The 27,499-nt window shown below is 44.5% G+C and overlaps 1 protein-coding gene across 1 annotated transcript in view; it reads right to left on the reverse strand.

The window, feature by feature from the left end:
- Window positions 1-2,223: 2,223 nt before the first annotated feature.
- LOC138664021 (zinc finger protein 432-like) overlaps window positions 2,224-27,499 on the reverse strand; it is a 28,440-nt gene continuing 3,164 nt past the window's right edge. Inside the window, exons 2-12 of the mRNA XM_069750424.1 lie at window positions 26,552-26,701; window positions 26,233-26,424; window positions 26,038-26,161; window positions 25,860-25,954; window positions 24,872-25,021; window positions 24,563-24,742; window positions 24,357-24,480; window positions 24,104-24,277; window positions 23,923-24,020; window positions 23,634-23,724; window positions 2,224-4,105 (exon numbers count right to left, since the gene is read on the reverse strand). Of these exons, the coding sequence (XP_069606525.1) occupies window positions 2,649-4,105; window positions 23,634-23,724; window positions 23,923-24,020; window positions 24,104-24,277; window positions 24,357-24,480; window positions 24,563-24,742; window positions 24,872-25,021; window positions 25,860-25,954; window positions 26,038-26,161; window positions 26,233-26,424; window positions 26,552-26,629 (2,763 nt within the window). The 5' untranslated portion in view covers window positions 26,630-26,701 and the 3' untranslated portion in view covers window positions 2,224-2,648. The remainder of the gene's footprint in view (window positions 4,106-23,633; window positions 23,725-23,922; window positions 24,021-24,103; window positions 24,278-24,356; window positions 24,481-24,562; window positions 24,743-24,871; window positions 25,022-25,859; window positions 25,955-26,037; window positions 26,162-26,232; window positions 26,425-26,551; window positions 26,702-27,499) is intronic.

The raw sequence follows: 27,499 nt of genomic DNA on the forward strand, positions 1-27,499 counted from the left end.
TCTGATCTTATTCCTATTTTATATAAGAAGCTAGGAGTTCTATACTTTCTATGTATGAGATACAATTGTGTCAACCTTTGCGCTTCATATATTGGTAAATGTTGAGTGTTCCACAATTTTGCTCCATTGTCCTTCATTTAAATGGCCGACATCTTCCCTATTGAGAGTCGTATAGGGAACTTATAGGGAACGGTTTCAGAAAGCCTGATATTAGGTATTTATATATGAGGGATATCAGTAGTTTAGAGGAAGATACCTAAAAATGTAACATTTAATTAAGTTAGGTCCGGACCACTGTTGGGCTGATCCATAACTCTGCCAATAAAAGAGAAAAAAAATCGAATGGCACTAAGAAATTTGTCTACTGGTATAGATGAGCTCCGAGTCCACGGCACATAGAGTAAAAACACGATGATGAAGGTGCTTGCTGAAGAAATCACACATGAAGCAATCCAATGAAAAGAAAAACAAGAACAGCAACACTTCGTTCTTTCGTGGCATGTAAACCTTAGTCCTTTATTGCAAAAAGTTTTTCATGGACATGGTTTTACGGGCAGGACAAGTGCAGATAAAACAGGGTCCTGTCCTTTTGCCTGTTTTATCTGCATTTGTCCTGCCCGTAAAACCATGTCCATGAAAAACTTTTTGTAATAAACCACTAAGGTTTACTTGCCACGAAAGAACAAAGTGTTGCTGCTGTTTTTTTTATTTTCATTGGATTGATCCCCAACTCTGTAGAGCAGGCCTCACTCTGTATACATCTGTGTGGAACAACTGGACGCCACCTGAACTCCTACATCTAGATGGGTTTGAAAACTGGATTTCATCAGGTAAAACGAGACTCCGACGTCTATTGTCCAATAATGCTTTCTGTTAATCCTGTAATTTCAGGAGGAATAGAACCTCCTTATAGATTTTATCATATTTATATATGACAAACATTTGATGCACAAAACAGGATTAAGAAACCTTAAATGCAGTCAGACGTTGCTGAACACAATAACAAATTCAGGCAGAACGTCTGTTATGATTTCTGGACTTTATAAAATGTCGCCATCTAATTTTTTGGAAAATTATCCCTTCGTAATTATGGGCACATGGAAAATGGACTTTGGGCCCATTACTGATGACCAATGGACAAGCATCCTTGAAGTGGTCAGATCTATATACAGTACCTGAGGGAAGTAGTAGTCTGTCACAATTATATTATCCATAGGGGATATATAGCACCTATTTCTCCACGAAGTTGGAATACGTACGGAGGTCAAAGATCCGAAGTACTTAACGGAAGTTGCTGATCTTAGACACATGCTGTGGGATTAAAAATACTTGTTAAGAGTAAAGATTCTACAATTGTGTAATCATAATTGATAGGTTTTTGGTTGGACACACCAAGGTATTTTTTATTGGGGGAATGTAGAATAAATTAAACTTGACACACATGGTAAAACTGCGGTAGGATATTTATTGTTTCTTGTACATAAATTGATAACATTTATATGGATTCAGATTAACCCTCCTACAAAACGTGATAAAGTCATTACTACAGGACTGCATGAGAAAGAGATTTATTCTAAAAGAAACGCTAGAGGTAGAAATGAGAGAATTCGGGTCCCGTGGCTGAATACTTCGGGCCTGGATTCCAGCATATTAATAAGAGACGGGGTATTTGTCCCTGGAGCTTCTCTACTCAGAATAATGAGACTCACTGATCTTGTTGATATACAGAGCATTTTAGTAAGATAGAAACTGCCTAAATACGAGAACCTTGTCTGATCTATATATCATTGTATAAAGAACTATGGAGATGGCGCTATTCTTCTGTATAAAATACAGCTCTAGCAAAAATTAAGAGACCACTGCAAACATTTTCAGTTTGTCTGATTTTTCTCTTTATAGATATATTTTTGAGTAAAATGTAAATTGTTCTTTTAATTCTATAAACTACTGACAACATGTCTCCGAAGTTCCAAGCAATAGATTTTGTATTTATTTTCTGAAAATGAGAAGTGGTCAAAATAACAAAAAAATGCATTGCTTGCAGACCTCAAATAATGCAAAAAACAAAACAAAAAAAAAAACAAGTTCATAATCATTTAGAAACAACAATACTAATATTTTAACTCAGGAAAAGTTCAGAAATCAATATTTTGTGGAATAATTATGATTTTTAATCACAGCTTTCATGCGTCTTGGCATGCTTTCCACCAGTCTTTCACACTGCTTTTAGGTAACCATATGCCACTCCTGGTACAAAAATGTAAGCAGTTCCTCTTTGTTTGATGGCTTGTGACTATCCATCTTCCTCTTGATTACATTCCAGAGGTTTTCAACGGGGTTCAGGTCTGGAGGAACGCATTGTCCTGCTGGAAAAAAAACAGTCCTCAGAGTTTGGGAACATTGCCTGACCAGAAGGAATCAACTGTTTTTCCAGGATGCTTCAGCAAGGCTGGAAATTGGCAGGTTGATCTTTGTGTTTTCTTGCACAGTTTGTCAAAATATATAGTTTATACCTGTTTGAGTTTTTATTTCTGGTCAACAAATATGATTTTCAAGTAAAACATTTCCCACCTTCCAGGTATAATAATGGCTTCTCACTTTGTGAGATTTTTGATGTTTAGTAAGATTCCTTTTGTTGGTAAAAATTCTTAGAATGAAAATGGTTTCTCCCTCGTGTGAGTTCTCTGATGTTTAGCAAGACTTTTTTTATCTGCAAAACATTTCCCACATTCAAAACATGAAAATGGCTTCTCTCCTGTGTGAGTTCTCTGATGTCTAACAAAATGTGCTCTATTTGCAAAACATTTTTCACATTCAAAACATGAAAATGGCTTCTCTCCTGTGTGAGTTCTCTGATGTCTAACAAAATGTGAGCTATCTGCAAAACATTTCCCACATTCTGAACATGAAAATGGCTTCTCTCCTGTGTGAATTCTCTGATGTGTAACAAAATGTGATTTCCGTGCAAAACATTTCCCACATTCTGTACATGAAAATGGCTTCTCTCCTGTGTGAATTCTCTTATGTGTAATAAAATATGATTTATGCACAAAACATTTACCACATTCTGGACATGAAAATGGCTTCTCACCTGTGTGAGTTCTCTGATGTGTAACAAGATATGATTTATGTACAAAACATTTCCCACATTCTGAACATGAAAATGGCTTCTCTTCTGTGTGAGTTCTCTGATGTTTAACAAGATTTGATTTATTTGAAAAACATTTCCCACATTCTAAACATGAAAACGGTGTCTCCCCTGTGTGAATTCTCTGATGTCTAACAAGATTTGATTTACCCGCAAAACATTTCCCACATTCTGAACATGAAAATGGCTTCTCACCTCTGTGAGATATCTGATGTGCAATAATATGTGACTTCTCTGCAAAACATTTACCACATTCTGAACATGTATATGGCTTCTCCCCTGTGTGAGTTCTCTGATGTTTAATAAGACATGATATATCTGCAAAACATTTACCACATTCTGAACATGAATGTGGCTTCTCCCCTGTGTGAGTTCTCTGATGTGTAACAAGATATGATTTATCTGCAAAACATTTCCCACATTCTGAACATGAAAATGGCTTCTCCCCTGTGTGAGTTCTCTGATGTCTAACAAGATATGATTTATCTGCAAAACATTTCCCACATTCTGAACATGAAAATGGCTTCTGCCCTGTGTGAGTTCTCTGATGTTTATTAAGTGATCTCTTGTTAAATAGTTTTCCACATTCTGAACATGAATACAGCTTCTCTATTGCTTGAGTTTTCTTATGTTTAACAAGTTTTTTCTTACTTGTAAAACATTTCTCGGAGGAGAAAAAATGTTTTTCTTCCATGTGAATTTTTGGATGTGTAACAAAAGATGTTCTGAGTGAAAAACTTTTTTCACATTCAACACTTGATAATGGCTTGTTTGCTGTAAGAGCAGTTACATTTTTAAAAACTCTTTTGTGACTTTTATTTTTCTTAACAGTTTGTGAAAAATCGGAAGAAAGGACCTGTTTGGCATTGACGTCAGTTATATCTTGAATGAAATCAAGTTCATCTGACTTAAAAACTGAAGATGTTACTTGTCCCTCTGATCTCTTGGTGAGGTCACCTGCCAAGAATAAAAATTATTTTTGAATAAATTATGTTGAATTATTTTTATAAGATTTCTAAAATACCCACAGAAATTGCAAGTTATGTAGCAAAATCAAATTACCCATACAGGTCCTTCTCAAAAAATTAGCATATAGTGTTAAATTTCATTATTTACCATAATGTAATGATTACAATTAAACTTTCATATATTATAGATTCATTATCCACCAACTGAAATTTGTCAGGTCTTTTATTGTTTTAATACTGATGATTTTGGCATACAACTCCTGATAACCCAAAAAACCTGTCTCAATAAATTAGCATATCAAGAAAAGGTTCTCTAAACGACCTATTACCCTAATCTTCTGAATCAACTAATTAACTCTAAACACATGCAAAAGATACCTGAGGCTTTTATAAACTCCCTGCCTGGTTCATTACTCAAAACCCCCATCATGGGTAAGACTAGCGACCTGACAGATGTCAAGAAGGCCATCATTGACACCCTCAAGCAAGAGGGTAAAGGTACCTTCACACATAACGATATTGTTAACGATATCGTTGCTATTTGTGACGTAGCAACGATATCGTTAATGAAATCGTTATGTGTGACAGCGACCAACGATCAGGCCCCTGCTGGGAGATCGTTGGTCGCTGAATAAAGTCCAGAACTTTATTTCGTCGCTGGACTCCCTGGAGACATCGCTGGATCGGCGTGTGTGACACCGATCCAGCGATGTCTTCACTGGTAACCAGGGTAAACATCGGGTAACTAAGCGCAGGGCCGCGCTTAGTAACCCGATGTTTACCCTGGTTACCATGCTAAAAGTAAAAAAAAACAAACAGTACATACTTACCTACCGCTGTCTGTCCTCCAGCGCTGCGCTCTGCTCTCCTCCTGTACTGGCTGTGAGCGTCGGTCAGCCGGAAAGCAGAGCGGTGACGTCACCGCTCTGCTTTCCGGCTCCCAGACAGTACAGGAGGAGAGCAGAGAAGCAGAGCACAGCGCTGGAGGACAGACGGCTGTAGGTAAGTATGTACTGTTTGTTTTTTTTTACTTTTAGCATGGTAACCAGGGTAAACATCGGGTTACTAAGCGCGGCCCTGCGCTTAGTAACCCGATGTTTACCCTGGTTACCGTCATCGTTGGTCGCTGGAGAGCGGTCTGTGTGACCGCTCTCCAGCGACCAAACAGCGACGCTGCAGCGATTCGGATCGTTGTCGGTATCGCTGCAGCGTCGCTAAATGTGAAGGGGCCATAAGACCCAGAAAGAAATTTCTCAACAAATAGGCTGTTCCCAGAGTGCTGTATCAAGGCACCTCAATGGTAAGTCTGTTGGAAGGAAACAATGTGGCAGAAAACGCTGTACAACGAGAAGAGGAGACCGGACCCTGAGGAAGATTGTGGAGAAGGACCGATTCCAGACCTTGGGGAACCTGAGGAAGCAGTGGACTGAGTCTGGTGTGGAAACATCCAGAGCCACCGTGCACAGGCGTGTGCAGGAAATGGGCTACAGGTGCCGCATTCCCCAGGTAAAGCCACTTTTGAACCATAAACAGCGGCAGAGGCGCCTGACCTGGGCTACAGAGAAGCAGCACTGGACTGTTGCTAAGTGGTCCCAAGTACTTTTTTCTGATGAAAGCAAATTTTGCATGTCATTCGGAAATCAAGGTGCCAGAGTCTGGAGGAAGACTGGGGAGAAGGAAATGCCAAAATGCCTGAAGTCCAGTGTCAAGTACCCACAGTCAGTGATGGTGTGGGGTGCCATGTCAGCTGCTGGTGTTGGTCCACTGTGTTTCATCAAGGGCAGGGTCAATGCAGCTAGCTATCAGGAGATTTTGGAGCACTTCATGCTGACCTGGCACCTGCTCACAGTGCCAAAACCACTGGTAAATGGTTTACTGACCATGGTATTACTGTGCTCAATTGGCCTGCCAACTCTCCTGACCTGAACCCCATAGAGAATCTGTGGGATATTGTGAAGAGAAAGTTGAGAGACGCAAGACCCAACACTCTGGATGAGCTTAAGGCCGCTATTGAAGCATCCTGGGCCTCCATAACATCTCAGCAGTGTCACAGGCTGATTGCCTCCATGCCACGCCGCATTGAAGCAGTCATTTCTGCCAAAGGATTCCCGACCAAGTATTGAGTGCATAACTGAACATTATTATTTGATGGTTTTTTTGTTTGTTATTAAAAAACACTTTTATTTGATTGGATGGGTGAAATATGCTAATTTATTGAGACAGGTTTTTTGGGTTATCAGGAGTTGTATGCCAAAATCATCAGTATTAAAACAATAAAAGACCTGACAAATTTCAGTTGGTGGATAATGAATCTATAATATATGAAAGTTTAATTGTAATCATTACATTATGGTAAATAATGAAATTTAACACTATATGCTAATTTTTTGAGAAGGACCTGTATATACTCGAGTATAAGCCAACCCAAGTATAAGCCGACCCCCCCTAATTTTGCCACAAAAAAATGGGAAAACTTAATGACTCGAGTATAAGCCTAGGGTTGGAAATGCAGCAGCTACCGGTTAATGTCAAAAGTAAAAATAGATGCCAATAAAAGTAAAATTAATTGAGACATCAGTAGGTTAAGTGTTTTTGAATATCCATCTTGAATCAGGAGCCCCATATAATGCTCCATAAAGTTTATGATGGCCCCATAAGATGCTCCATATTATAATATGCCCCATATAATCCTATATAAAGGTTAATAATGGCCCCATAAGATGCTCCATAGACACATTTGCCCAATATAATGCTGCACAAATGTTGATTATGGCCCCATAAGATGCTCCATAAAGATATTTGCCCCATATAGTGCTGCACAAACCTTGATTTTGGCCCCATAAGATGCTCCATACAGACACTTGCCCCATATAATGCTCCACAAACGTTAATTATGGCCCCATAAGATGCTCCATAAAGATATTTGCCCCATATAGTGCTGCACAAACGTTATGGCCCCATAAGATGCTCCATACAGACATTTGCCCCATATAATGCTGCACAAACGTTGATTATGGCCCCATAAGATGCTCCATAAAGATATTTGCCCCATATAGTGCTGCACAAACGTTGATTATGGCCCCATAAGATACTACATAAAGACACTTGCCCCATATAGTGATGCACAAACGTTGATTATGGCCCCATACAGACACTTGCCCCATATATTGCTGCACAAACGTTATGGCCCCATAAGATGCTCCATACAGACACTTGCCCCATTTGCTGTTGCTGCGATAAAAAATAAATAAATCACATACTCACCTCTCCATCGCTCAGGCCCCGGCACTTTCAATATTCACCTGACTTCGTTCCGGCGCGGCTCCATCTTCAGCGTCTTCTGCACTGACGTTCAGGCAGAGGGCAGGCACTAACTATGTCACCGCGCCCTCTGACCTGAGCGTCACTGCAGAAGATGCTGAATACGGGGCGGCGCCCGGAACGGGAGCAGGTAAATATCACGCAGCGCTCCCCTCCCCATTATACTCACCTGCTCCTGGCGCGCTGCAGCTTCTTCCTGTACTGAGCGGTCATCGTTACCGCTTATTACAGTAATGAATATGGGATGTGGAGCCGCATATTCATTACTGTAATGAGCGGTACCGCTCAGTACAGGAAGAAGCTGCTGGCGCCGGGGAAAAAGACGTGCAGGGACCGCGCCAGGAGCAGGTGAGTATAATTAGACAGCCCACACTCCCCCTTCCCTGCCGACCCCTGGGTATGACTCAAGTATAAGCCAAGAGGGGGACTTTCAGCCCCAAAAAATGGGCTGAAAATCTCGGCTTATACTCGAGTATATACGGTATTTACTAAGACAAAAACAGTTAGCAATTAAACAGTAAAGTGCCATGCGGCATCAATAGTAAAAAGATCTAATGTTAAAAATAATTAAAAGAAAAACAAAAAAACCTGCTATTCTCACCTTCCGTAGTCCGACGATGTGCTCGCGCCTGCCGCTAGCTTCCGGTTCCCAGAGATGCATTGCGAAATTACCCAGAAGACTTAGCGGTCTCGCGAGACCGCTAAGTGATCTGGGTAATTTCGCAATGCATACTGGGAACGAAAGATGGCGGCAGCAGCGCGCGCATCGCCAGAGGTTCGCTGAATCTACGCTATTTTTTAATTTAATTATTTTTTTTAACAGGGATATGGTGCCCACACTGCTAAATACTACGTGGGCTGTGTTAGATACCATGTGGCTGCTATATACTACCTGGCCAGTGTTAGATACTATGCGGGCTGTGTTCTATACTGTGTGGGCTGCGTTATATACTACATGGCTGCTATATACTACGTGGGCAGTGTTATATACTACGTGGCTGTGTTCTATACTGCGTGCTATATACTACGCGGCCACTGTTAGATACTATGTGGGCTGTGCTATATATTACGTGGCCAGTGTTACATACTACGTGGGCTGTGTTATATACTGCATGGCTGCTATATACTGCTTGGCTGCTATATACTGTGTGGGCTGTGTTATATACTACGTGGGCTGTGTTATTTACTGTGTGGCCTATATTAACACATCGGGTATTCTACAATATGTATGTATGTATATAGCAGCCACATGGTATATACCACAGGCCACGTAGTACTCCTATATACTACGTGGCCTGTGCTATATACTATGTGGCTGCTATATACATACATATTCTAGAATACCCGATGCGTTAGAATCGGGCCACCATCTAGTGTAATATATGAGTTTCACTTTTTGTAATTGAAGAACTGAAATAATTTAACTTTTTGGTGATATTCTAATTTAGTAAGAAGCACTTGTATTCGAATCTGTTCAGACAGTAAATACAGAAAACTATACCTGCTAACACTAAGGAATACATTGCTAAAAAACAAGGATTCCACCCACTGGTAACAGATGACCAGATCCACAGAGCTAAATTATGCGAAGAAGCAGCCTCCTGGATTACAAACAGAGAGGACAACAGGATGCCTCTTGTGATCACATACAACACCCACATGAGCATCCTAAGGAAAATTGGTGCTGATCTCCAACTCATATTCCACAAACGAAAATAAATATTCTCAGAACTACCTCTTCTCTAATACAAACAGCCCCCTAACTTAAGGAATCTCTGTGTCAAAAATGTCCTCATCACCATCAGTGACAGCCAAATTCCCATGTAACAATAAAAAAATAAAAAAAAAAATCACTCAGCCAATCCAGATCTCCACTTTGCACTGACGAGGGGCAGTACCCCGAAACACTGTCCGCAAATTGAGATTCTGGTTTGGCTTTTATCCAAAGTCATGTGACAAGGCTTATTAAAGGGTCGACATTGACTGTTAGGATTGTTACTTCCAATAGGTGGAACTAGAGTTCTAGTCCTCTTCCTCTCTGAAGAGACAATTTGCATATTTCCCTGAGTAGCATTGCGGCTTTAAGTCTCCTCATCTCGACATGTCACTCTCCGCAAGGTGACACGATACTTCTTGGATCCCGGTCAGATGCCTCTCACTCAGCCAAACCAGATTTCCACTGCACTGACGAGCTGCAGTACCCCGAAACACAGTGTCCGCAAATTGAGATTCTGGTTTGGCTTTTATCCTAAGTCACGTGACAAGGCTCGTTCAAGGGTCGACATTGACTGTTAGGATTGCTACTTCCAATAGGTGGCACTAGAGTTTAGTCCTCTTCCTCTCTGAAGAGACAATTTGAATAAAAAATGCAAAACTTGTACCCACTGTGATAGAGTCACTGGTAAAGTGATGGAGCGGAGATACGTGTCACTGCGCATGATGGCGTCAGTGAAGTGAAACCAGAATAGTTTCCTCTAGAACACTGCATGTTGGGATGGTTTATATAAAGTTATATAATGGTCTGGTTTTAGTAGAACTCCATAGAGCGGGTGGGAGGAGGGCCACGTATCTCCCCCTGCAGTATCCTTACAGGACCTATGTGATGTCAGGATCATGTGATCAATCACATGATGAAGGAGTCACAAGGTCTGAACTTAAATAGCTGACTGCCAGAGCTTCCAGTGTTCAGTGAGTGGTTCCTGGAAAGATAGGACTCTGGGAAGTTGTGTGCTCTATCTGAACCTGGACATTGCAGCCTGTAAGCGGGCTGATCCCACTAGGAAAAAGGACTATGCCTTTTTTTGTTTCTTTGTTTGGCTGTGTTTACTTTCCCAGTTTGGTTTATGTTGCTACAATAAACTGAGCCTTTTCTTAAAGAGACAGTGTTCCAGTTATACCTTTGTGTCCAGCTGAGTGAGCTCCTTGACTACAAGTGGTGTTAGAAGTGCGGGCAGTTTCCCAGCGAACAAGTGTGGTGGCCGTAAGCCAGCGTAGATGGCAGGCAAGATGGGGACCTGCTCAAACATCTGCTCCAAGCACAGCAGCAACAGCAGCTACAACATCAGAAGAAACTACTGCAGCAACCCATGGCGCAACAGGAGACAAGCTGCTTATACAGCAGATACAGCTGCAGCAACACTAGCAGCAGACTGACTTACTGGCAGAAGCGGTTCGTGGAAGGCTGGCAGCCCCTCCCCTAAGTCCAGGTGACAACACATACGTCGGGAAGACGGTAAGACAAGCCATGCAAAAAATGACCACGGGTGATGATGTGGAGGACTTTTTGACAGTATTCGAGTATGTGGCGGAGCGTGAGAAGCTACCAACAGAACAGTGGGCAGAGGTGCTGGTCCCCTATTGCGCTGTTGAGCTCCAGAAAACCTATTATGATTTGGCACTGCAGGATGTGGAGAAGTATGCCAAACTAAAAACTGAAATTTTGGCATGCGCAGGGGTGACTATGTCAGTCAGAGCACAACGGGATCACCACTAGGTCTATTGTGGGGATAAACCACCTCAGTCCCAAATGTTTGACCTGCTATATCTGGTACAAAAAGGCTGTAGCCAGAATTCTCCACTACAAGCCAGATAGTCGAGCACGTTGTCATGGACAAGTTCATGCACTCCCTTCCTAGACCAGTGCACACCTGGGTTGCCCAGGGAAATACCTGAAATGCAGATGAACTGGTGGGCCTAGTCGAACGGTTCCAGGTGGTCGCGAGGAGAGCCACGGGGTGGTGCATCATCATACTGGGGTACCCAGCGAGAAACTGAGCCCGAAAAGAGGGGTAGTAAAGCCACCACTGGGAGGGAGTCCTAGATCCCAAGTGGTCACTGAGGGGTAGTCAAAGGCCACGGGTAAAGACCTGATCTGCTGGAGATGTGGCAGTCCTGGACATATAGCCGCCCATTGTCCCTTGTCCTCCGAAGAGATGGACTGTAGCCTAGGGAGGCGCTGCTCCTACTATGCCTACCCTGCCTGCAGCGTGGACTATCAGTCCGGTTAAGGGCCACAGGCATGTCCCATGTCAATAAATGGGGTGCTGGTGACATGACTCTTCGACTGAGAGTTTAGCGACCCTGGTAAGGGTGTTATGAATAGGTAATTCAGAACCACAATGGACCTTGAAGTTCAGAGCACACAAGTGACCTGACAAAAACCACAAAACATAGGACAAGCTCTGAGACGTGGGAACTCTGCTGACCGCAATCCCTAAACCTATCAAACAACACTAGAGGTAGCCGTGGATTGCGCCTAACGCTCCCTATGCAACTCGGCACAGCCTGAGAAACTAGCTAGCCTGAAGATAGAAAAATAAGCCTACCTTGCCTCGGAGAAATTCCCCAAAGGAAAAGGCAGCCCCCCACATATAATGACTGTGAGTTAAGATGAAAATACAAACACAGAGATGAAATAGATTTAGCAAAGTGAGGCCCGACTTACTGAATAGACCGAGGATAGGAAAGATAGCTTTGCGGTCAACACAAAAACCTACAAACAACCACGCAGAGGGGCAAAAAGACCCTCCGCACCGACTAACGGTACGGAGGTCCTCCCTCTGCGTCTCAGAGCTTCCAGCAAGCAAGCAAAACCAAAAAAGCCAGCTGGACAGAAAATATAGCAACAAAAGTAACATAAGAACTTAGCTTATGCTGAGCAGACAGGCCACAGGAACGATCCAGGAGGAAGCAAGACCAATACTAGAACATTGACTGGAGGCCAGGATCAAAGCACTAGGTGGAGTTAAATAGAGCAGCACCTAACGACTTAACCTCATCACCTGAGGAAGGAAACTCAGAAGCCGCAGTACCACTCGTGACCACAGGAGGGAGCTTGATCACAGAATTCACAACAGTACCCCCCCCCCCTTGAGGAGGGGTCACCGAACCCTCACCAGAGCCCCCAGGCTGACCAGGATGAGCCATATGAAAGGCACGAACAAGATCGGCAGCATGGACATCAGAGGCAAAGACCCAGGAATTATCTTCCTGACCATAACCCTTCCACTTAACCAGATACTGGAGTTTCCGTCTCGAAACACGAGAATCCAAAATCTTCTCCACTATATACTCCAACTCCCCCTCCACCAAAACCGGGGCAGGAGGATCAACAGATGGAACCACAGGCGCCACGTATCTCTGCAACAATGACCTATGGAATACGTTATGGATGGAAAAAGAATCTGGAAGGGTCAAACGAAAAGACACAGGATTAAGAACCTCAGAAATCCTATACGGACCAATGAAACGAGGCTTAAACTTAGGAGAGGAAACCTTCATAGGAATATAACGAGATGACAACCAAACCAAATCCCCAACACGAAGTCGGGGACCCACACAGCGTCTGCGATTAGCGAAACGTTGAGCCTTCTCCTGGGACAAGGTCAAATTGTCCACTACATGAGTCCAAATCCGCTGCAACCTGTCCACCACAGTATCCACACCAGGACAGTCCGAAGACTCAACCTGCCCTGAAGAGAAACGAGGATGGAACCCAGAATTGCAGAAAAACGGTGAAACCAAGGTAGCCGAGCTGGCCCGATTATTAAGAGCGAACTCAGCCAACGGCAAAAAGGACACCCAATCATCCTGATCAGCAGAAACAAAACATCTCAGATATGTTTCCAAGGTCTGATTGGTTCGTTCAGTCTGGCCATTTGTTTGAGGATGGAAAGCTGAGGAAAAAGACAAATCAATGCCCATCCTAGCACAAAAGGCTCGCCAAAACCTTGAAACAAACTGGGAACCTCTGTCAGAAACGATGTTCTCTGGAATGCCATGTAAACGAACCACATGCTGGAAGACCAATGGCACCAAATCAGAGGAGGAAGGTAATTTAGACAAGGGTACCAAATGGATCATCTTAGAGAAGCGATCACAAACTACCCAAATGACCGACATTTTTTGAGAGACGGGGAGATCCGAAATAAAATCCATAGAGATATGTGTCCAAGGCCTCTTCGGGATCGGCAAGGGCAAAAGCAACCCACTGGCACGAGAACAGCAGGGCTTAGCCCGAGCACAAATCCCACAGGACTGCACAAAAGAACGCACATCCCGCGACAGAGACGACCACCAAAAGGATCTAGCCACCAAATCTCTGGTACCAAAGATTCCAGGATGACCAGCCAACACCGAACAATGAACCTCAGAGATAACTTTATTCGTCCACCTATCAGGGACAAACAGTTTCTCCGCTGGGCAACGATCAGGTTTATTAGCCTGAAATTTTTGCAGCACACGCCGCAAATCAGGGGAGACGGCAGACACAATTACTCCCTCTTTGAGAATACCCGCCGGTTCAGGCAAACCCGGAGAGTCGGGCTCAAAACTCCTAGACAGGGCATCCGCCTTCACATTTTTAGAGCCCGGAAGGTACGAAACCACAAAGTCAAAACGGGAGAAAAACAGCGACCAACGAGCCTGTCTAGGATTCAACCGTTTGGCAGACTCGAGATAAGTCAAGTTCTTGTGATCAGTCAAGACCACCACGCGATGCTTAGCTCCTTCAAGTCAATGACGCCACTCCTCGAATGCCCACTTCATGGCCAGCAACTCTCGATTGCCAACATCATAATTTCGCTCAGCAGGCGAAAACTTCCTGGAAAAGAAGGTGCATGGCTTCATCACCGAGCAATCAGCACCTCTTTGCGACAAAACAGCCCCCGCTCCAATTTCAGAAGCATCAACCTCAACCTGGAACGGAAGCGAAACATCTGGTTGACACAACACAGGGGCAGAAGAAAAACGACGCTTTAACTCTTGAATAGCTTCCACAGCAGCAGAAGACCAATTGACCACATCAGCACCCTTCTTGGTCAAATCGGTCAATGGTTTAGCAATACTAGAAAAATTACAGATGAAGCGACGATAAAAATTAGCAAAGCCAAGGAACTTTTGCAGACTCTTCAGAGATGTCGGCTGAGTCCAATCATAAATGGCCTGGACCTTAACAGGGTCCATCTCGATGGTAGAAGGGGAAAAAAATGAACCCCAAAAATGAAACCTTCTGAACACCAAAGAGACACTTTGATCCCTTGACAAACAAAGAATTAGCACGCAGGACCTGGAACACCATTCTGACCTGCTTCACATGAGACTCCCAATCATCCGAGAAGACCAAAATATCATCCAAGTATACAATCAGGAATTTATCCAGGTACTCTCGGAAGATGTCATGCATAAAGGACTGAAATACTGATGGAGCATTGGCAAGTCCGAATGGCATAACTAGGTACTCAAAATGGCCCTCGGGCGTATTAAATGCAGTTTTCCATTCATCGCCCCGTTTAATACGCACAAGATTATATGCACCACGAAGATCTATCTTGGTGAACCAACTAGCCCCCTTAATCCGAGCAAACAAATCAGATAGCAGCGGCAAGGGGTACTGAAATTTGACCGTGATTTTATTTAGAAGGCGGTAATCAATACAAGGTCTCAGCGAACCATCTTTCTTGGCCACAAAAAAGAACCCTGCTCCCAATGGCGATGACGACGGCCGAATATGACCCTTCTCCAAGGATTCTTTTACTTAACTCTGCATAGCGGCGTGCTCAGGTACAGATAAATTAAACAGTCGACCCTTAGGAAACTTACTACCAGGAATCAACTCGATAGCACAATCACAATCCCTATGCGGAGGTAGGGCATTGGACTTGGGCTCATCGAATACATCCCGGTAATCAGACAAGAACTCTGGGACCTCAGAAGGGGTGGATGATGAGATAGACAGAAATGGAACATCACCATGTACCCCCTGACAACCCCAGCTGGACACAGACATTGATTTCCAATCTAATACTGGGTTATGGACTTGTAGCCATGGCAACCCCAACACGACCACATCATGCAGATTTTGCAACACCAGAAAGCGAATATCCTCCTGGTGCGCAGGAGCCATGCACATGGTCAGCTGGGTCCAATACTGAGGCTTATTCTTGGCCAAAGGCGTAGCATCAATTCCTCTCAATGGAATAAGACACTGCAAGGGCTCCAAGACAAACCCACAGCGCCTAGCAAACTCCAAGTCCATCAAATTCAGGGCAGCGCCTGAATCCACAAATGCCATGACAGAATAGGAAGACAAAGAGCAGATCAAAGTAACGGACAAAAGAAATTTCGACTGTACCGTACCAATAGTGGCAGACTTAGCGAACCGCTTAGTGCGCTTAGGACAATCGGAGATAGCATGAGTGGAATCACCACAGTAGAAACACAGCCCATTCTGACGTCTGTGTTCCTGCCTTTCAGCTCTGGTCAAAGTCCTATCGCACTGCATAGGCTCAGGTTTATGCTCAGATAATACCGCCAAATGGTGCACAGATTTACGCTCACGCAAGCGTCGACCGATCTGAATGGCCAAAGACATAGACTCATTCAGACCAGCAGGCATAGGAAATCCCACCATGACATCCTTAAGGGCTTCAGAGAGACCCTTTCTGAAGATTGCTGCCAAAGCACATTCATTCCATTGAGTGAGCACAGACCACTTTCTAAACTTCTGACAATAAATCTCTATCTCATCCTGACCCTGACACAGAGCCAGCAAATTTTTCTCTGCCTGATCCACTGAATTAGGTTCGTTGTACAGTAATCCGAGCGCCAGAAAAAACGCATCAATATTACATAATGCAGGATCTCCTGGCGCAAGGGAAAATGCCCAGTCTTGAGGGTCGTCACGTAATAAAGAAATAATGATCTTAACTTGTTGAACTGGGTCACCAGAGGAGCGAGGTTTCAACGCCAGAAACAGTTTGCAATTATTTTTGAAACTCAGAAATTTAGCTCTATCTCCAGAAAACAAATCAGGAATAGGAATTCTTGGTTCTAACATAGAATTCTGAGCCACAAAGTCTTGAATATTTTGTACTCTTGCAGTGAGAAGATCCACACATGAAGACAGACCTTTAATGTCCATCACCACACCTGTGTCCTGAACCACCCAAATGTCTAGGGGAAAAAAAGGCAAAACACAGTGCAAAGAAAAAAAAATGGTCTCAGAACTTCTTTTTTCCCTCTATTGAGAAGCATAGTACTTTGGGCCTCCAGTACTGTTATGAATAGGTAATTCAGAACCACAATGGGCCTTGAAGTTTAGAGCACACAAGTGACCTGACAAAAACCACAAAACATAGGACAAGCTCTGAGACGTGGGAACTCTGCTGACCGCAATCCCTAAACCTATCAAACAACACTAGAGGTAGCCGTGGATTGCGCCTAACGCTCCCTATGCAACTCGGCACAGCCTGAGAAACTAGCTAGCCTGAAGATAGAAAAATAAGCCTACCTTGCCTCAGAGAAATTCCCCAAAGGAAAAGGCAGCCCCCCACATATAATGACTGTGAGTTAAGATGAAAATACAAACACAGAGATGAAATAGATTTAGCAAAGTGAGGCCCGACTTACTGAATAGACCGAGGATAGGAAAGATAGCTTTGCGGTCAACACAAAAACCTACAAACAACCACGCAGAGGGGCAAAAAGACCCTCCGCACCGACTAACGGTACGGAGGTGCTCCCTCTGCGTCTCAGAGCTTCCAGCAAGCAAGCAAAACCAAAAAAGCCAGCTGGACAGAAAATATAGCAACAAAAGTAACATAAGCAGAACTTAGCTTATGCTGAGCAGACAGGCCACAGGAACGATCCAGGAGGAAGCAAGACCAATACTATAACATTGACTGGAGATCAGGATCAAAGCACTAGGTGGAGTTAAATAGAGCAGCACCTAACGACTTAACCTCATCACCTGAGGAAGGAAACTCAGAAGCCGCAGTACCACTCGTGACCACAGGAGGGAGCTTGATCACAGAATTCACAACATAAGGGCCACCCTAACCCATCAGTTAATCCCAGGGAAACACGTGGGTGTTTGCTGTATCCCCGCGGACTCCAAGCGTTATCCTGTCACCAGAGTGTCGGTTAAAATAAGCCGAGGTACGGAGTCTCATGAGGTCGGGGTGGTCGAAGGTTTGCTGTACCCCATGATAATTAAGAGGAGCTTCTGCCTTTTCTAGGACTTGTGGGGAAAGGCGGAGATATAAAAGGACACAGACAGGAGCCAGCCCGTGATAATTGAGAGGGACTTCAGCCTTTTCTGGGACTTGTGGGGAAAGGCGGAGATATCAAAGTACACAGACAGGAGCCAGCCCAAGCCATTCGAGACTCCAACAAAGTCAGAGATGGATGAGTTCCCCTTGTGTGTCCTGGCCAGTGACGAGGGCAAGATGGTTACCAGTTAGACAGAAATTCCTGATCTGGGGGTTTCTGGCGGGAATTTTGGAAGTGCCCAAATGCAGGACTTGACTTTGAAAAATGTAATTGAAAATGTGACTGTGATAAATGGAGTTGCCCAAGTGCCGGAAGTCAACACCAGGTTCCCATACTTGGCGGTCAATGGGGAGTTGCTATATCGGGTTACTAAACTGAGAGGGGAAGTATTAGAGCAGCTGTTAGTCCCGGGACCCTATAAAGTAGGGTGCTAGATCTGGCCCGGCCCATGCTCATGTCTTGGGGGGCACCTAGGTGTAGCTAAGACCCAAGAATGAGGTTTTACTGGCCTGGGTATCACAGGGACATTGTTAATTTCTGCCGCTCCTGCCCTACCCCTCATTTAACTGCCCCTGTATCCTACTTCCGCAGTCCCCTAGTTCCGTTACCTATAATCGAAATCCCGTTTGACCATATTGCTATGGACTTTGTCGGGCCCTTAGTTAAGTCCGCCAGGGGTCATCAATACATCCTCGTGGTAATGGACTATGCTACGCAGTAACCAGAAGCGGTAACCCTGAGAAACTCCCCAGCCCGGAGTATAGCACGTGAGCTAGTTCATATTTTCTCCCGGACGGGACTGCCGAAGGAGATCCTTACGGACCAGGGGACACTGTTTATGCCCAAGGTAATGGGGGAGTTCTGCAAGGCCCTCCAGATTACCCAACTTAGGATGTCGGTGTACAATCCGCAGATAGACAGCCTGGTGAAGAGGTTGAATAAGACACTGAAGTCCATGCTAAAGAAGGTCGTGGAGGATGGATGAGATTGGGACTGCCTCCTGCCATACCTACTGTTCTCCATCACGGAAGTTCCTCAGGCCTCTACAGGGTTCTCATCGCTTGAGCTGTTATGTGGGCGGCACCCCCAGGGACTTCTAGATTTTGCGAAGGAGACATGGGAAGCAAAAGTTACACCCCACCAGAGCGTCATCAAGCATGTGGCCCAAATGCAGGACCGAATCGCAAGGTTGATGCCGATTGTGAAGTAGAGTCTCCTTCAAGCATAAGAAGCACAGGCGAGGGTCTACAACCGGGCCACAAGGCTGAAACAGTTTAGCCCTGGGGACTGGGTGCTCGTGTTGATCCCCATTGTGGAAAGCAAATTCCTGGCCAAGTAGCAAGGGCCATAAGAGGTGGTCGAGAAGTTGAGTGATGTCAACTATAAGGTCCACCAACCAGGCAGAAGGAAGCTGTACCAAGCGTACCATGTTAACCTGCTGAAACCGTGGTGAGACAGGGATCCGGTAGAAGCACCGTGCCTAGGGGCCCATCCTGAAGCCAATGTCAAGGATGTCACAGTGGCAGACACTGTCGCCGGACCAGAAACAACTGTGCCGTGAGCTTGTTTTCGAAGTTACCAGGATGTACGCAGGTGGTCGAGCATGAGATCTTGACTGAACAATATGTGAGAGTGAAGCAAAGGCTGTATCGGATTCCTGAAGCTTGCCGTGAGGTGATCTCCCAGGAGGTGAAGAGAATGTTGAGCTTGGGTGTCATCAAGGAGTCAAAGAGCGGCTGGTCCAGCCCTATTGTACTGGTACCGAAGCCAAGTGGAGAGTTGCGCTTCTGTAACGATTACAGAAAGCTCAATGAGGTGTCCAAGTTCGACGCGTATCTGATGCCCCGGGTTGATGAGCTTATTGAAAGGCTAGGGTCAGCCAGGAACATCACCACCCCGGACCTAACGAAGGGGTACTGGCAAATTCTCCTGTCTGCAACTGCCAAAGAGAAGACGGCCTTCTCTTCACCTGACGAGTGCTTCAATATATCAGGAAGTCGTTCAGACTCCAAGGAGCCCCAGTCACCTTCTAGAGGGCTATGGACCCGATTCTGGGCCTTCATAAGTACGCAGTCGCTTATTTGGACGACATTGTGATTTTCAGCCCGGATTGGGGAAGTGACCTGGCAAAAGTCCAGACGGTACTCGTTAAACTAAGAAAAGCGGGGTTTACCATAAACCCAAAGAAGTGCGCCCTCAGTAAAGAGGAGGCGAAATACTTGGGCTATATCGTTGGAATAGGTGAGATAAAGCAAGTAGACAAAGTGGAGGCAATCCAGAAGTCGCCACAGTAGGTCTCCAAAAAGCAGGCTAGGTTGTTCATCGGGATTGTGGGATATCAGTGATTTATCCCGAATTTCGCCATGATAGCTGCCCCCCTGACTGATCTTCTCAAACGCACAAAGTCGACGTTGGTCAAATGGTCCTCTGAAGCGGAGATGGCATTCCAGGAGTTGGAGCTCATCCTGTGTAGATAGCCAGTCTTCATGAAGGAGTTTGTGCTCCAGACGGATGCCTCCGAAGTCGGTTTAGGAGCTGTGCTGTCCCAGGTTATAAACGGAGACGAACACCCAGTCCTATACCTGAGTAGGAAACTCTCCTCCTTTGAGAAGAACTATGCCATCGTGGAGAAACAGTGCTTGGTCATCAAGTGGGCAATCAACATCATGAGACACTACCTGTTAGGCAGGAAGTTCAGGCTAATATATGATCATGCGCCCCTGAGATGGATGAGGTAAAGAATGGGAAGAATGCCCGGGCAACTAGGTGGTTGCTGGAGCTCCAGGACTTCACTTTCCATGTGGAGCACAGGCCAGGGAGGTTGCATGGAAACACAGATGCCCTGTCCAGATGCCATGTCTCCTGTTTAGCGAGTGAAGGTGCCAAAACCCCTGGCTTTGGGCACAGGGGGGGATATGTGACAGTCACTGGTGAAGTGATGGAGGGAAGATACAGATGGCGTCAGTGATGTGAAACCAGAATAGTTTCCTCCAGCGCAATGGGTGTTGGGACAATTTATATAAAGTTATATAATGGGCTGGTTTTAGTGGACCTCAATAGAGCGAGTGGGAGGAGATCCATGTATCTCCATCAGCAGTGTTCTTACAGGACCTGTGTGATGTCAGGATCATGTGATCAATCACATGATGAAGGAGTCAGAAGGTCTGGGCTTAAATGGCTGACTGCCAGAGCTTCCAGTGTTCAGTGGTTCCTGGAGAGATAGGACTCTATCTGATCCTGGACATTGCTGCCTGTGAGCGGGCTGATCCCACTAGGAAAAAGGACTATGCTTTTTTTGTTTCTTTGTTTTGCTGCTGGAGGGCTATGTTTACTTTCCCAGCTTGGTTTATGCTGCTACAATAAACCAAGCCCTTTCTTAAAGAGACAGTGTTCCAGTCATACCTCTGTGTCCAGCTGAGTGAGCCGCTCGACCACAGGTGGTGTTAAAAGTGAACATGTGTGGCGGCCGATTCTTTGTTTTGCCCGGAGGGCTGTGTTTACTTCCCCAGCTTGATTTATCCAAGCCTTTTCTTAAAGAGACAAAGTTCCAGTTATATTTCTGTGTCCAGCCGAGTGAGCCGCTTGACCACCCACATATTGCCAACAAATACAATCCGCATACCAATCACAAATCAGGAATATAAGGTCATGGGTTTCTTTTCATGTACATCCTCCAATGTGGTGTACATGATGCAATGTACGAGATGCCCTGGAGGTATCTATATTTGGGAAACCATGCAAAAACTACAAACAAGGATGAATTTACACAGACACACAATCAGGAATGATATGGACACTCCTTTGGGAAAACATTTCTCTGGACCTGGACACTGTATGATGGATTTAAAAGTCTTAATCCTAAAAGGTCATTTTAAGGACAACAGAAAGAAAAATTTGGGAATGCAAACTGATAAAGATGTTCAAAGTTGTTTGATAGAAGGACACCTGGATTAATGACTTGCTACATGGATACAATTCACACCTCCACAAGATGGACTCCAGATAATTAAAGCCCCCGTCACACATAGCGAGATCGCTAGCGAGATCGCTGCTGAGTCACAAGTTTTGTGACGCAACAGCGACCTCAGTAGCGATCTCGCTATGTGTGACACGTACCAGCGACCAGGCCCCTGCTGTGAGATCGCTGGTCGTGTCGGAATGGCCTGGACCGTTTTTTGATCGTTGAGGTCCCGCTGGGTAGCACACATCGCTGTGTTTGACACCTTACCAACGACCTCGTTGACAGGACGTCCCATTGAATCATCATGAAATAGCATCGTTGTACAGGTCGCCGCATCGCTGCTGCGTCGTTGGGGAGATCGCACTGTGTGACATCTCACCAGCGACCACATAGCGACGCAGCAACGATCCCTGACAGGTCGTATCGTTGTCGGGATCGCTTAAGCGTCGCTATGTGTGACGGGGCCTTAAGAAGAACATTCCTCTCCATTTGTAACAAAATGCTTAATTTGATTTCCTTTCCTTGATTTCCTTTAGGAGGCATCACACCTCCCAACTCATGAAACAAATGTCCTGCTGTAATATCTCTTGAATGTTGTGTCTTTGTCTCATTAATTCAATTTTATCCTGCCTGAAGGAGCCTCTGTGCTCTGAAGGCTTGCAAACATATATTTTTTTTCTGGTTAGCCAATAAAGGTATCACTCTAAGAATACTCGTCATCGATGGGCATAAAAGTATTTACATCAATTTTTCTGACTTACATGGTACCACAATATCATTTTACTGTACATCAACAGTAGACCTTGAAAAGAAAGTAGATCTTAAAAAGATGGCTTCCTTGAACCAATCCAGCTCCCAAAGCCAAAAATCCCCTCGCTTCCGAGTCCTGCAGTGTGCCCAAATACTATTCCCATCCACAATTTTAGCATTGCTGTAGCAGGAAGAAGCCACTTCAAAATGTATGGTGGTTGTGTGTCCAGAAACAAAAGAAGCTGAACACCATATATTAAACACTAAAATGGAATATATGCAATTTTTACTCTCCAGCTGTCCTGTTGTGACAGTCTTCAGAAAAGAAGAGGGGCCTCAAACTGTCCCTGGAACTGGGACCCTAACTATCCCTGTCCCAGGGGTCTTCTTGAAGTAAGAAAGGTTCGGGTCTCCAACCTTACTATGCTCCTGTTAACCCCTAATCTGTCCCCTTGGCCACTCCATGAGGCATGGAACAGAAATAGAAGTCCAACAAGCCACAAAGACAAAACAGGGATAACAGAAAACATCTATTATACAAAAGAACTCGCCAACAATAGGGAGGATAGGGACAGGGAGAAAAAAAAGAAATGGGAATAGGGACCATGAGATAAACACATACGTACCACGGCAAACTACAGATAAATACAACTCCAATACAACTACTTAGCTTTAGCACAGGATCATGAATCTTTCTCCGACAGGGACTTAATGGCCAGAGCTAGTATATATAGCGGATGTAAATGATAAGCAGTTGCAGCTGAGAACAACCAGGCTGTATGGTCTCAGACAGCAGGGAAAATGTGCTTAACCCTCTCAGCACTGAGGGAAAGGTAATCCATGTAAAATAGGACATGAATCGCACCATCTCTAAAGAAGACCTGTGATTCATTACCCAATATGACAGTCTAACTCCAGGTCTTACAGGGGGGATGTGACACCCTTGTGACACAAGCATCAGCTGTGTGATAGTTTCCAGATATTACCTCGAGCCAAAATAGTCACTAGTCCTAAAGATGAATTCCCTGAGGGTAATACAGTCACTGTGTGCAAGTTTCTACTGTCTCGTTTCTCCGCCGTTCTGGGACTTTAGGTGATCTGCAAATGGTGTCAGCAAATTATTCCAGCAAAATCTGAATTCCCCCAGCCAAATTGTGCACGTTACCTTATGAGCCCTGCCATGTGCCCTACTGAGGGGTAACTTTTAGTTTCTGGTCATGCAGAAAGAACAATAGATAGCTCTAGTACAATTTCTTTCATACCGTACAAGCACATATTAACAGGGGCAGTTTTGGGTGGAGGAGCATGCAGTGGTATAGTGGCAGATTGGTGACCTTTAATTCTGATATGGTCGGATTACACCACCGACAAATCAGTGACAGCCAGTGACTGAGCAGAATCTGTGACTTCTCTGCACTTAGTAGTTACTACTCACCTGTGCTGTTATCTCTAGGAATCTCTTCTTTACACTGACAATCACCCTTCACAAATATCTCTGTAGTATTAATATGGGTCAGATCTTTACTCTGAAACAAATATTGTAAAAGTCACAGACAGATATAGAAGAAACATCTATGATCAGCTCTAATCCTGCCATCTCCACCATTCTCATTACACAAGTATAAAACATATAATACTGATGGATAAAAGAAGACTGAACACAAGACCTTCACAGCCGTCTACACATCATAGGGGAGATCTCATGACACCTTCTCTCCATCTACCTGATGATCCTGAGGAACATCTAGATCTTCTTGTTTACAGTCCTGTGGAAGAAGAGGACGGGGACATCTCTCTGGTGTTGTCCTCTTACTGGATAGATCTGGAGGAAACACATACAGGGACTGAATTCATTCTTTACTTACAGATAATTACATGCAGTGTGTATTTAGTCCTGTCTATTACCTGGTGATGTGAGGGACCGAAGATCCTCCATCACAACAATGTTGTACAGATATTTGTGTCCTTCTAAATATTCCCACACCTCTTCATCTACCTCATGATCCTGATTTTCTTGTTTACAGTCCTGAAGAAGAGGACGAGGACATCTCTCTGGTGTTGTCCTCTCACTAGAAAGAACTGGAGGAAACACATACAGGGACTGAATTCATTCATTACATACAGATAATTATAGGTTGTGCGTATTTAGTCCTATTACCTGGGGATGTGAGGGGCTTTGGAACCTCCATCATGACGTCCTTGTACAGATCTTCATGTCCTTCTAAGTACTCCCACTCCTCCATGGAGAAATAGACGGCGACATCCTGACACCTTATAGGAACCTGACACATACAATGATACCGTCATCCCCCGGTCCCTCCATACTGTTACTGTATAATGTCCCAGCATTCCCAGCAGTGTCACCTCTCCAGTCAGCAGCTCCATCATCTTGTAGGTGAGTTCTAGGATCTTCTGGTCATTGATGTCCTCATGTATCAGGGGGTGAGGAGGAGGCCCAGTGATTGGGCACAGGGGTCTCTCCCATTCTTCAGACACAGGGTCCTGACAGCGCTCACTAGAGGTCTTCTTCACTACTGTGTAATCCTGGTTATGGAGAGATACATTAATAAATCTCACTACAGACATTTCCATAGTCCTCACCTCTCCAGTTCTGTCCATCTGTTATTCCCATAGATAAGAATGATGTAATGTGACGTCATCAGAATCTCTCACCTCTCCAGTAAGCCGGAAGAGGATCTCTAGGGTGAGGTGTAACATCTTCTTCCCCATCTTCCCCTTGTCCATATCCATCATTGAGGGATCAATCATGAAAGCTTTATTATATAGAAGATCTCCACTGCGAGGATCCGATATTGTAGGGACCTAAATGGGAATAAAATGACGATGTAACACCATAAAGATTCCATGTAAAAACACAATTACAGGAGACAATAAGGGGAACATATGAGATAGAACGTGTAGATGTTGTATTCTCAGATCGTACAAACTGGAATGTCATAAACATCACCCACTTGCTGCACTCGTGACTTGGATGTGATTGTAAAGGGCGACTCCACTTCTCACAGTCACTTGTCCATTCAACTACCACAATAAGCTAAAAATGAGCCAAGCCCCCTCCCCCCCCCCACAGTCATTTCACACATCCACACCACAATCCCTGCACATACCACTCGCCATTTTGATAAGCCACCAAGACACCTGCCCTGTGGTAAACTAGCTTAAATGCACAGCTAACTTTTCAAAGCTGTCGATAGGTACTTCTTGCACTTCGGCATACAATGGATAAAAGAACCAAGCTATACTTTTCATCTTTGATGTCGGTACATTTAGAACAGCAAAGGACAAACTGATTATTTTTTATACATTACATATAAAATTTAAAGTACAGTGCTTAAAAAAGGACAGATAAATGAAATTATAAGATTTACACGCAAAGAAATAAAAACTGTTAAAAAATAAACATGTTAAATACAGGAACATCTTATGGTTTCAGATCTTCACCCTGAAACAATTTTTTTTTAAATCACAGCCAGATGGAGAAGTCACATCTATGATCAGCTCTAATCCTGCCATCTCCACCGTTCTCATTACACAAGTATAAAACATTTAATACTGGTGGATAAAACAAGACTCAGCACAAGACCTTCACAGCCGTCTACACATCATAGGGGAGATCTCATGACACTTTCTCTCCATCTACCTGATGATCCTGAGGAACATTGGGATCTTCTTGTTTACAGTCTTGTGGAAGAAGATGGGGACATCTCTCTGGTGTTGTCCTCTCACTGGATAGAACTGGAGGAAACACATACAAGGACTGAATTTATTCATTACATACAGATGATTATAGGCCGTGTGTATTTTGTCCGGTCTATTACCTGGTGATGTGAGGGGCTGGGGAACCTCCATCATGATGTCCTCGTACAGATCTTTGTGTCCTTCTAAATACTCCCACTCCTCCATGGAGAAATAGACGGTGACATCCTGACACCTTATAGGAACCTGACACATACAATGATACCATCATCCCCCTGATCCCTTCATAGCGTTACTGTATAATGTCCCAGCATTACCAGCAGTGTCACCTCTCCAGTCAGCAGCTCAATCATCTTGTAGGTGAGTTCTAGGATCTTCTGGTCATTGATGTCATCATGTATCAGGGGGTGAGGTGGAGGCCCTGTGATTGGGCTCAGGGGTCTTCCCCATCCCTCAGACACAGGGGCCTGACAGCGCTCACTAGAGATCTTCTTCACTATTGTGTAATCCTGGTTATGGAGAGACACATTAATAAATATCACTAGACATTTCCAGAGTCCTCACCTCTCCAGTTCTGTCCATCTGTTATTCCCATAGATAAGAATGATGTAATGTGACGTTATCAGAATCTCTCACCTCTCCAGTAAGCCGGAGGAGGATCTCTAGGGTGAGGTGTAATATCCTCTCCGCCATCTTGTCCCTGTCCCTATCCATCCATGATGGGTAAATCAGAAAAATTATCTCATACAGACGATCTCCACTGAGAGGATCCGATATTGTAGGGACCTGAATGGGAGAAGATGACGATATAACATCATAAAGATCCCATGTAATAACAGGAGATAATAAGGAGATAATAAGGGGAACATACGAGGAGATGGATCGTGTAGATGTTGTTTTCTCAGATCGTATAAACTGTAATGTGATAATCATCACCCACTTGCTGCACTCGTGACTTGGATGTGATTGTAAAAGGAGGACTCTGTTTCTCACACTCACTTATCCATTAAGGTACCACAATAGGCTGAAAATGAGCAAAGCGCCCCCCACAGTCATCTCACACATCCACACCACACTTCTCGCACCCACCAATTGCCATTATGATTAGACGCCTGCCCTGGGTGGCACACTAGCTCACATGCACAGCTAATAACCTACTAACTGCCAAGAGCAAGCAACACTACTCTGTCCTCCTTCTCTTGGACCTGTCTTCTGCCTTCAACACTGTGGACCACTCCCTAATGCTACAGATCCTCTCATCTCTTGGCATCACAGACTTGGCCCTATCCTGGATCTCGTCATATCTGACAGACCGAACATTCAGTGTTTCCCTTCCCCACGCCACCTCCTCACTTCGCCCCTTGTCTGTCGGTGTCCCTCAAGGCTCTGTTCTGGGACCCCTACTCTTCCCATCTACACCTTTGGTCTGGGACAGCTCATAGAATCCCATAGAATCTACGCCAATGACTCAAAGATCTACCTATCCGGACCTGACCTCACCTCCTTACTTACCAAAATCCCACTCTGTCTGTCTGCTATCTTGGCCTTCTTTTCTGCTCGCTTTCTAAAACTGAACAAGAACAA

Source organism: Ranitomeya imitator, chromosome 2, assembly GCF_032444005.1.
Source record: "Ranitomeya imitator isolate aRanImi1 chromosome 2, aRanImi1.pri, whole genome shotgun sequence".
NCBI classification, from domain to species: domain Eukaryota; kingdom Metazoa; phylum Chordata; class Amphibia; order Anura; family Dendrobatidae; genus Ranitomeya; species Ranitomeya imitator.